Source organism: Engystomops pustulosus, chromosome 3, assembly GCF_040894005.1.
Source record: "Engystomops pustulosus chromosome 3, aEngPut4.maternal, whole genome shotgun sequence".
NCBI lineage: Eukaryota > Metazoa > Chordata > Amphibia > Anura > Leptodactylidae > Engystomops > Engystomops pustulosus.
Genome location: NC_092413.1, coordinates 175,701,330 through 175,713,287, shown reverse-complemented (window position 1 = coordinate 175,713,287; position 11,958 = coordinate 175,701,330). Strand labels below are relative to the sequence as shown.

Sequence of the window (11,958 nt, the reverse complement as noted above, 5' to 3'; positions counted from 1 at the left end):
ATAGTGAAGTCAGGGCTTATCTGGCAGAGCACATACATAAATCACAGACATAAAAAACTGTAGTAATAAGCATGGCCTCTTTTCCATGTCGGGAAGACACACAGCAGATACTTTATTTTTATGACATTTCCTTCCTTTATGCAGGACTCAATTGTCTGGAACAGAAGGATAAAAAAACGAACATTAAAGCATGGGAAATAATAAAACATGCTGCATTTTACCTCTTCAATGCATTAAAGGTAATGAGTAAACGCTGCATAATATAGCTTGACTTGTACGGCGTGAAGTTAAAAGCATTACAGTGTGAAGCCTTAAAGGGGCAGCACAGAAAATTACCAGTGGATGGACAGAGGTAAGTTATGAATTTTCATCGCACCCTTGGGTTGTAATAATTTCCTAAACTCATTTGTGAGAGAAATTATATGTTATGTTGTAATAAACAGATATTACCCAAACAGCAGTGATAGAGTGCCCAAAATGGGACCCAAAACACACTAGCTTTTTCCAAAGTGCCAACACGGCAATTTAGGCAGTAATAAACTTATTGTTACCAGAATTTTTTAGCTCAAATCCAATCCTGTCCACACCTTTTCAATCTTCAGACAGGACCAAGCAGCACAGGATGGGTCACTTAAAATATCAGGGCACGACTTCAACTGCCTGAGACTACAAGAAGATGCCATGTCTGGCAAACTCTGTGCCTGTGAGACCCGTGTACACATCTCATCATAAATGGTTCTGTTACTCACATACATTCATGTAAAGGGTGGAGGTGCTTACTAAGATATTAAAGGGAACCTGTCACCAGGAGACCCATTTTTAGCACTCCCCCAGTCCTCATAGAGCATAGTACATACACTGCCAAAATGTTTTTGTATTAAAAATTGGTTTTACAGAAAAAAAAGATATGTTATATTGTACCTGTCATTAGCATCTGTGTGACTAGGCAGTTGCCAAATGGGAGGGTCTGGAAAGGAGCAGTCCCCCCCACCCTTGGGGAACAGCTCCTCCATGTGACCTTTTCAAATGTATGAAAACACCCATCACTTGGCTTAGCGACACCCCCTGCTCCTCTACAGCCAATCCCGAGTGTGGGGAGTTATTCATATATTTGAAAAGGTCACGTGTTCCCAAGGGGGGGGGGACTGCTCCTTTCCAGACCCTCCCATTAGGCAACTGCCTAGTCACACAGCAGATGCTAATGAAAGGTACAATATAACATCTTTTTTTTCTGTAATACCAATTTTTTTTTTATACAAAAACACTTTGGCAGCGTATGTACGAGGCTCTGTGGGGACTGGGGAAGTGCTAAAAATGGGTCTCCTGGTGACAGGTTGCTTTTAAAGGGATCATGTCACCATTATATGTAGGGTATGTAACAGTTTTTATTGTATAGAGCAGGGGTCAGGAGCCTTTTTGGCTGAGAGAGCCACAAATGCTACATATTTTTAAATGTAATTCTGTGAGAGACATACAATATGTTTAAAACTAAATACAAGCAAATGTTTGCAAGTACAAGTAATGAAATCAAAGAAAAATTATTTTTGTTAAAAAAAACTCACAGATGTACCCTGAGGGAGCTACGGCTTTAGGCAAGTCGAACCCAAAAAACTGCAAATATACTGTATTTTTTGGACTGTAAGGTTACATTCACACTACAGTATGGGGGGCGTATATACGGCCGACGTATATGCGGCCGATATACGTCCCCCATACACTTCTATGGGCTCACGGTGTCCTATGGGAGCGTTAAGGTGCTGCACACGTGCGGCACCGTACCGCTCCATAGCCCGGGAAAAGATAGGACATGTCCTATCTTTTCCCGTATTACGGCGCCTCGGCCATATATCGCTATACATTACACACAGACATGAGCAGGGGGAGGAGAGGGGAGGGGTAACGTCACTGCCTATGACCATGTGACCAGCCTCATTTACATAATAAAGAAAAGATGATTTTATAATGATTAATGTATGAAATAACTAGATAAAGGCTGGGATGGGATCCTTGTGAGCTGCTCCAACAGGTAGTAGTGACAGGACTAGTGACACAGGCCTGATGACAGGTGTCCTTTAAGTCAATACTTCACAGGTAGATTGCCACATTGCACATACACAATATTGCTAGAAGAGAAAAAAAAAAACACAGAAGGTAAAAAAGTTCTGAAAACTGGGATGACATTTTACCAAATATTATCCACTGAGGGCATACAATGGCCAATGATGGCATCTTCAACCAGTCAATTTGTGCCGCAAATTTTCATTCAAGATACAATCCTCTGTAATACATGGGGTAAAATCTGCAGCAAATGGTGCAATGAAATCAGCGGTGATTTTTTTTTAGCAGTGTAGATTTCCAGAAGATGTACTACAGAATTTTGTTAGAAAAACATATAAAGGATGACCAACACATTTTTGTGATTATGTATTTGTTCTGGAGCAGTGATGAAAAGGGCAAGATGTACAGTGATATCATTAGGCGTGGAAAATAAGTGCACGTCAAATAAAAATGAGTATGCTACGACAAATGCCGATGAGATTACATGATGTAAAAGGATCAGATCTTTAATAAAAGTGCATGATTACAATATTAAGAAAAACCTTTGAGATACAATCCCCTGTATGGTCAGGCTTATCGGAATATACCATCAATATCAAGCACAATAAATCAGGGACACATAGATCCAGACGCTGGGACTGGTATCATCTTATATTTGTTATCCATGGCCTCCTTCCTTCTAAAATCAACTTTAAGTTATGCTAACCAGCCTACAGAGCTCCTGAGGGTTTTACCAGAAGCCCTCCATGTTGCAGCTTTATAGGCTGTTACACAGTCCCCTCTTCTGCTGCCTCAGCATTTCCCGCCTCTCTCTGCCTGATGTAATCTCACACTAGCAGAAGAAGCTACAACACACAGTGGGAGGGGGAAGTGGATACATGGTTCTACACACAAACAGTCTGGGCAGTACAGAGGGGTTCTGGTAACATCCAGGTCCCTTATTAGCATAATCATAAAAGTTTATTTTATAAGGAAAGAGACCATGGATAACAAATAAGAAGATTACCACAGTCATAGTGGCTTGATCTATGAATAAGTGTCTGCGGTTTATCATAATGGATTTTGATGATAGATTTACTTAAAAATGTATTAATTGACTCCCCCTTTAAGAACATCTTATGGGTATTGTGTTTCAGCAGGCATCTGCTTAGGAGTTCCCCGAGAGAAGACCAGTGCACACCATATGCCAGTTATACTCCTGGACAGACTAGTCAAGAGGCACCAGGAGGATCAAGTAGACAATTCACCAGACAACTGCATGGCGTCTCCGGGTCTATTAGGCTGTAATAACACATGGTATGTAAGTGTGAATGATGACCTGTTCAGATCAGTAGGTGCAATGGCAAACAACACCAGGAGCATGGATCACTTTAAAGCAAATTTAATAGATGCAATGATTAAAAAAATAAATGTTGCAAAGCAGGTAAAACACAGTGAACAGATTACATGTTTAATGGAGTGGTAGATTATCTGTAATGGATGGAGACTGATGCAAAACCATTAGACAAACAGAAATCACCATTAGATCTTTCACAATTAATCTGTCTAGTCATGAACCGCTATACATGAAGTCCCATATCCGTCACACAACCATCTGCAATACTTGTGTCTCTGGAAGCAAAAAAAAGTTACTGATATTTCCAAACAGATAGTAGGGCACAGTAACTCCACTAACTGCAGATTGGATAAATCTTTCTTCCTAAACATGCACCGTATCGCTATAAAAGAAGTGTTCTGCATACTCAGGGGGGGGGGGGGGGGGGGAGCATAACTCAATCCTTTCCATAGCTGTGCTTTCGGAGACTAAGTGACGAGACTTAAATTGTTTGAGACTTAAATTGTCAATAAACGAAAATAAAACCTTCGAAATATACGAGGAATGCATTTTTTCCCCACTTAGTTGGCTCTTCACATTTCTCTCCAGCGTAAATAAGTTTTACACTTACATCTCTGCTCAATTTCATATTTGTAGCAAGACAGACAGAAGCTTACTGATGGATTGCATCAGTGCAAAGGGGAGGAGTGAACAGGAGCTCCTCCCACCAGCTTCAAGAGAACAAAAAACAAAAAAACAAAAAGTGTGGGAAAAAAAGTTTTTACAAGCTAGCCACAGGACAAGTAACCTGGATTCCTGCTTACACAAGTATAGCAGTACCATGGAGTCCAGCATGAATGGAGCAGTACACCATTTAATGTCTGCACTAGATGACATGGGATCCATATTCTCAGATAGGGCCAGACTGCTGGAGACACAAGTATTCATACATCTATTTTGTGGATTGTGGACCAACCTGTTGAAAAGGTTAGTCCATGCTAAGGAAGAACAACCATGTAAGTTTAGATCTAATCTCACAGAAAAATTGATATTCTACCATATTTGACCCACTTGTGAAGGGTAAAAACATTTTACCAAGTTTGCAAGGTTTTCCCTATTAATCACAAGTCCTGACCCCCATCAATCCAATGAATCGGAATCCTCTCTCACTAATTTTTGGAGCAGCACGTTGAACAAGTCCCGACACTATATTCAATAGTACAGTGTATCTCTGTAAAATCAAAGACAGTGCAGAGCAATGTGGTCGGCAACTTCCCGAACTAATATATGGGTCAGCAGATCGCCTACTTTGCCTCATTCTCCATATTGCTGGTGGTCCCGTTCTCGTGGAGATCTCTGCAGTCAGACCCTCATCGATCAGCCAGTAAGCCCCTAGCCACAAGGTAAGTTGCAAACTTTGTAAACCCCTTTAGTATCATTTTTTTATTACAACTGCAAGCAGATATAGTAATGTACCGTATGTAAAAGAGGAAACAAATGTTAAAAGAGAAGGAACAGGTCAACTCAAGAGATACCCAAGAATGACTAAATTTTAATGTAGAAGAGGTAACATTTACAGCATAAATCAAAGCCATTACAAAATTATATTAGAAATAAAAAAAAAAGACAGAAAATATGGGAGTCCTGCCCTTTAAATTAAAAGAAAAAATACAGTACTCTTCCCATGAACCATTTCATCTGGAAACAGGACGCAACATAGACAAGATCCCAAACAGAAATTAAGAGCCAGAAATCGGCGTATTAGACATACAAATATGAAATGACGTAAGAAAAGAAGCCTTTAAAACAGGCCAGCGGTCTTAACTTGAACTTTCCAAGTAAAGGCATCAGCTTCACAAAAATTGTGATACCAATGTATTATGTCATGTCAACTACGTTTTGACACATGAATAATCAAATAAGCTACCAAAGTCTATTATCCCCAGTGACCTGGAGATGGGCATCTGATCTTCCTCTCAGGTAATCGGAGAGAGAAATCAATAGTAGTTCCACAAGTTTTAATTAGATGAGAACATGTACTGGCATGATTGTAAGGGATTGTATACCGCACTGTGCCGCACTAGGTCAACTCCACCGCGCTCATTCAGCCTCCATTTAGACGTTGGCTCCTCTGAATATACAATAGTAATTGAAACCTGTACGTGCTCTAACTAATTAAACCTTCCACTGACTAAAAAAGGAAAAAAAATAAAAAAAAAAAAATAAAAAGTAAGGGCTACCTCACATTATTACTTAGTTGTGCAAGGTATTCTCTTAATTCCTTGGCAGCTTTGAATCTGCCATATCTTTTCTTTGGGTTTGCACATTCGTCCAACAGTGTCCCAAGGCGGCCATCTTTGGCAACTTCTGCTGGAGGGTCGTGAAGAAGGCCACCCGAAGTTCCACGCCACGTAGCATGACTAGAAAGGAGGTTCTGGCATATGGCATAGTAGTTATGGTCCACAGTAGTACGAGAGCAAAGAATATCTTTCGAGAAAGAAAGGCATGCTTCTTTGTCACAGTCATCAAACTTGCTTTCATACCACACGTCCCAGTTTTCGGGTTTATCTGAAAATACAGAAGAAAAAAAGAATGAAGATTTAGAGCAATGTACTTCAGAAAAAAAAACAAACAAAAAACAAAGTGGCATCCAAATAATCAGATGCAACCATCACGGCTTCACTGTGCATCCTATTATACAGAATTCTGCTTATTTCACTTCAAATTGCTTCACTGTAGGAAAATAAAAAAGAAACTTCATTACAAAATTCAATCCACTTTTGTTTTCCAAATTAATAAGTAAATATACAATTCAAAAAGAGGACTTATTAAGCAATAACAAGGTTTCAACCCCAACACGACCAAAAGAGAAAAAAAAAAATTAGTAGACTGTAGAAACATGTAATGAAAATAATATATAAAATAATAAACTGATATGAGATTAGTGCTTAAAGGGGTTTACACAGTAAATATAATTTTAACCCCCTTACACTGATCATCACTGAATGATAGGAGCTAAAACAGCACTAAAATTAAAAAGTAAATTTATTGTGTGTGTGCGTGTTATGAACCACATAACCTGTGTCGGACCTATTCGGGCAGCGCGTCTTATACCAACCCGGGTTTTTCTAAACTCCATATCTATACGATTCCCTATCCGGCACAATCCTGTACTGGACTCCGGGAAGACGCAGCATACCCTACCAACCACTATTGAAGAATAGACGGAACAATGAATATCTGCTCGAAACACATAAGACACAAGGTGTCTTCAGGTGAGCAGATATCTTTGTCATCTCATCACTTTCATAAGTTACCTATTGCACTAGTGGCGCCGCCTGTGTCTTTTTCTATTTCTATTGTGCTTAGGTTATCAGGGTAAAGGTTTATCTACACTTTAGATTTAGCTTCTGAACATTCTATTAGAGAGGAGATCCATGAGATGCCTATTACACATGACATTCTCCCCTCTGCTATCACAGACTTTACATACTGTCAGCCCTGCTATATACCTCCCTCCCCTCTGGATAATCTTATCTGCCTGTAGCTTTACTCTCCTCCCAATGTGATGTGTTTTACGAAAGGAAGTCAGAGTCTGTGTGAGCTCCTCATGGAATGCAAGGATGGGTGCTAGAGGAAGAGAGGAGCTCACTCAAGTATCAGACAGGAGAACAATATGTCCTCCCGACCCTAAACTCAGAAGATCCAGGGTCAAGTGCAGTGGCAATCAAAAAATTGTGCACACCAGGACTGATAGAGACAGGTTGGAATTATATCTGTGAAATGGTGTATTTTTGTTAATAACAATGAATTAGAGAATATGTTCTTTTGTTATCCTGTGTACATTTAAGAAATGTGTATTCCTGGACAACCTCTTTAAAAGGAGTATTCCCAATAAGATAATTTATTTATGGCATGGTAGGTGTTAATAATAAGAGCACTTATACTAGTTAAACCACAGCGCAGTCAGTTACTGCCAGCCTCTATGTATATAAAGGATAGTGTGCCTGCTACAGTAAGGGTTTCAGGCTGCAGCAGGTAAGCAGAAGGATGGGATTTGCAGCATTGTGTCTAATCTGGCTACATATTACCATTGTCACCCAGTACTTTACCAGTAGCAATCTAAAAAGTTGCATTAAAACACATCTTTCTGAGGTTTTTATTTTACACCATCTCTCATTTATTTATACATAAATTATTATGATGTTCTAACTCAAGTTCTCATTAACCGTAGACTGGTTGTTATACTGCTAACATGAAGACATTATGATGGTAATATGGAGAAACACATATTACACCCATCCAGGAGTAGGTAACCTCCAACATACATGGAGGGTGTTTCAGCCTTATTACTGTAAATTTATCAACATTATAATATGCAAAACAAGGGGGAAGGGAACAGTTTTCAACAAAATTGTACTGAATACTAATGGTTAACTGAGGCTATGGGGGACATGCATCATCACTTTTTGCACCTTTTTAGATTTTTGTTGCTCCTATGTCAGGGTCTTAAGAAGTTCACTGGTGTGTATGTGAGTTGCAGTGTTTCTAATCTACCTTTGCAAGACTGATTTTTTTTCTTCACTCCCTATTTTGAACAAAATTAGACTTTTAAGGCACTAATTGAAGTACAACTGACACATACTTCCATACACATGCCCAAAAAGTCGCAAAACTCACACCAAAAAAAAAAAAAAAACCCCAAAACACGTCTTTATGCATCTCAGACAGAGATACATAAGAACACACATATTTGCTAAGAGCAGAAAATTTTGAAAAGAGGCAGCAGAAATACAAAGATACGTGTGCCCTTATGAATTTGTTCATAGAAGCAGCATGGCCTCCATCAGACCCTCCTTCATAGATTTTCATAGATGACCTCAGTCTGACTTAAAATAATTTTAAGGCTAGAGCAGAGGTCACACTTACATTTTGTCAGAGGGGTACTAATACTTCTTCTCATTGTTTTTGTGGAGTATTTTTAGCTGTGGAGGAATATGAAATTTTCAATAATACAATTCTATAACTCCTTGTCGTTTATAGTTCTAACCCCTTCGCGGTGCACATTTTTTTTCATTTATTGCGCTCCACTTTCAAAAATCCATAACTTTCATTTTCTGTGTACAGAGCTGTGTGAGGGCTTATTTTCTGTAACCAGAAAAAGAGACAAAGGGGAGTGTGTATAGGCCAAAAATATCTATATACAAATCTTTATTTATGTCACAAATGATAAACACTACAAAACATGCATATATATTGTTAAAAACACCTAAAACGTACAAATGTACATGCAGTTTGACCCATGCAAATTACCACAATAGGTCTATGCATAACACATGACCCTATAAAGGCAATATATCAATAGCCTGTTTCTGTCCTGTGAAAAAGGTATCTGTAAGAGGGAGCTTTTGTGGCACAGTGAAAAGTCAAAATAGGCTGTTAGTAATTCCCTTAAACACCATGCAAAATGATATAACAGGGACCAGAACAAGAACGGCACACTCTAGAGTAAACAACGATAAGTGGGAAGTATGAGGTTACCCATCCAAATGATAGACCAGGAATACAGCGTGTGCAGAGGGTCATGTGGGCAAAGAGTCCCCACGCGTTTCGTCGCTACATGCGACTTCCTCAGGGGTCCATATTATGTTGGCGGTCAATGGTCCGCCATATATACATAAGTGCCCCTCCCCAGGGTGAAAAATAGCCACTCACATGCCTTACATTAATGTTGCAGCTGAGTGCTGTCGGAGTCCGCGGCATCGCGGCAGCCATCCGCTGGTCATGTGACCCGGTGGCAGTCTCGCGATCACTAAGTCACGTGTCAAGTCATGTGACAAGTCGCGCGAGACTTGTAAGCCGCCGACATAGCGCATGCGTACACCTGACTATTACCTTGTGTTGCCGGCAACATTGTTTCAATATGCGCAAGCGCCGGCACATTATCACTTAATCGTGAGAATGGTCCGCAGTATGGTACGCTAATTGCCTAGAGGCAAAGTATTGAATCTAAAGTGGAAAAACTTATTTTTTGTATAACACGGAGCATGGAGTAGGATTAGATGCCAATTTAAAAAATAGTTCGAGAAAAATAACTCTTTAGCATACAATGGCTTTTAAGTTAATAGAAAATGACAAAAGGTAGATCATGGCTAACACCCTGGGGAGGAAGATTAAAAACAAATGCATGTTATGCAGAATAAAGAAAAATTTCATGATTTCATAATTAGTATCTACAATACAGATCACAAATATAATAAATAACTTCATTTAGTTGTGTGCCATCCATGTTAACATCAGACCAGCAGTAGTCCGTTTGATTGAGATAAGGCTCCCAAAAGTGCCAAAGTACTTTGGTATGGGGAACTCAATATTGGACTCATTGGATTGAGAAGATCGAATATAATGGAACCCTATTGCAAAGGATGTTAATCTGCCATTACAAGATAATGTAGCATAAATTGAACGAACTCCTTGGGAAAACGTCCACCTCTTGGACACAATCTATTTCTAGGCACTTTTGGGAGCCTTATCTCAATCAAACGGACTACTGCTGGTCTGATGTTAACATGGATGGCACACAACTAAATGAAGTTATTTATTATATTTGTGATCTGTATTGTAGATACTAATTATGAAATCATGAAATTTTTCTTTATTCTGCATAACATGCATTTGTTTTTAATCTTCCTCCCCAGGGTGTTAGCCATGATCTACCTTTTGTCATTTTCTATTAACTTAAAAGCCATTGTATGCTAAAGAGTTATTTTTCTCGAACTATTTTTTAAATTGGCATCTAATCCTACTCCATGCTCCGTGTTATACAAAAAATAAGTTTTTCCACTTTAGATTCAATACTTTGCCTCTAGGCAATTAGCGTACCATACTGCGGACCATTCTCACGATTAAGTGATAATGTGCCGGCGCTTGCGCATATTGAAACAATGTTGCCGGCAACACAAGGTAATAGTCAGGTGTACGCATGCGCTATGTCGGCGGCTTACAAGTCTCACATGACTTGACACGTGACTTAGTGATCGCGAGACTGCCACCGGGTCACATGACCAGCGGATGGCTGCCGCGATGCCGCGGACTCCGACAGCACTCAGCTGCAACATTAATGTAAGGCATGTGAGTGGCTATTTTTCACCCTGGGGAGGGGCACTTATGTATATATGGCGGACCATTGACCGCCAACATAATATGGACCCCTGAGGAAGTCGCATGTAGCGACGAAACGCGTGGGGACTCTTTGCCCACATGACCCTCTGCACACGCTGTATTCCTGGTCTATCATTTGGATGGGTAACCTCATACTTCCCACTTATCGTTGTTTACTCTAGAGTGTGCCGTTCTTGTTCTGGTCCATGTTATATCATTTTGCATGGTGTTTAAGGGAATTACTAACAGCCTATTTTGACTTTTCACTGTGCCACAAAAGCTCCCTCTTACAGATACCTTTTTCACAGGACAGAAACAGGCTATTGATATATTGCCTTTATAGGGTCATGTGTTATGCATAGACCTATTGTGGTCATTTGCATGGGTCAAACTGCATGTACATTTGTACGTTTTAGGTGTTTTTAACAATATATATGCATGTTTTGTAGTGTTTATCATTTGTGACATAAATAAAGATTTGTATATAGATATTTTTGGCCTATACACACTCCCCTTTGTCTCTTTTTTCTGGTTACATATTGCCAATCAGAGTGTGATGGCCTCTTGAGGCATACTCTAAGTATACATTTGCTGTGCAGGTTTTCACTTTTTGAGGCTTATTTTCTGTGTAACAAATTTTAGTTCTTAGTGACGTTATTTATTATTCCATGCCCTGTACTGGGAAGCTGGCAAAAATTTCAAATGTGGCGAAACTGGCAAAAAAATGCATTTGGGTCAATTTCTTGTGGGCTCAGTTTTTACGACTCTCACTGTGCGCTCCAAAAGATAATTCTTCGGTTCGGTACGATCACGATGATACCAAATTTATTTTATTGCATTGCGTTTATTTTATTGGTTCTATTTAGGTTTTATTGCGTTTTAATAAATTTAAAAAAAATTAGTTTAGCCATCTACTGACGCCAAAAACTTTCATACTTTGCTGTACAGAGCTGTGTAAAATTATTTTTAATTATTATTGGTAAAATGAACCCACATCTTCATTGCTACCATTTTGAAGACAGACAATTGGATACATTTTTATAAAATTTTTTATGTGATGTAAAATGGTGTAAAAGGGGCATTTCAGAAATTTGTGGACTATTTTCCGTTATGGGGTTCACCGCCGAAAAAAACTATTTTTATATTTTGATAGATCAGGCCTTTTGGGATGCGATGATACCCAACGTGTTTGCATTTTACTTTTTATTGAGTTATATCTCAGTTCTAGGGAAAACGGCGTGTTTTTATTTATTTATTTTTCTTTAAATTCTTACTTTTTTTTAGACCCTCTAGGGTACTTTAACCCTAGATGCTTGTTTCTACCATATACTGTAATATTACGGCATTTTTACACATTGTTTACAATGAGCCACTTTTAAGGGCTAATCCTCACGTCCTGCAATATTTTACCAACTTTTAATTCC

The 11,958-nt window shown here is 39.1% G+C and overlaps 1 protein-coding gene across 2 annotated transcripts in view; it reads right to left on the bottom strand.

Annotated features, from left to right (window-relative positions):
* Nucleotides 1-4,905: 4,905 nt before the first annotated feature.
* DIPK2A (divergent protein kinase domain 2A) overlaps nucleotides 4,906-11,958 on the bottom strand; it is a 33,474-nt gene continuing 26,421 nt past the window's right edge. For both annotated transcript variants that reach the window (XM_072143080.1, XM_072143079.1), the window contains exon 3: nucleotides 4,906-5,941. In XM_072143080.1, coding sequence (XP_071999181.1) covers nucleotides 5,610-5,941 — 332 coding nt within the window. In that variant the 3' untranslated portion in view covers nucleotides 4,906-5,609. The remainder of the gene's footprint in view (nucleotides 5,942-11,958) is intronic.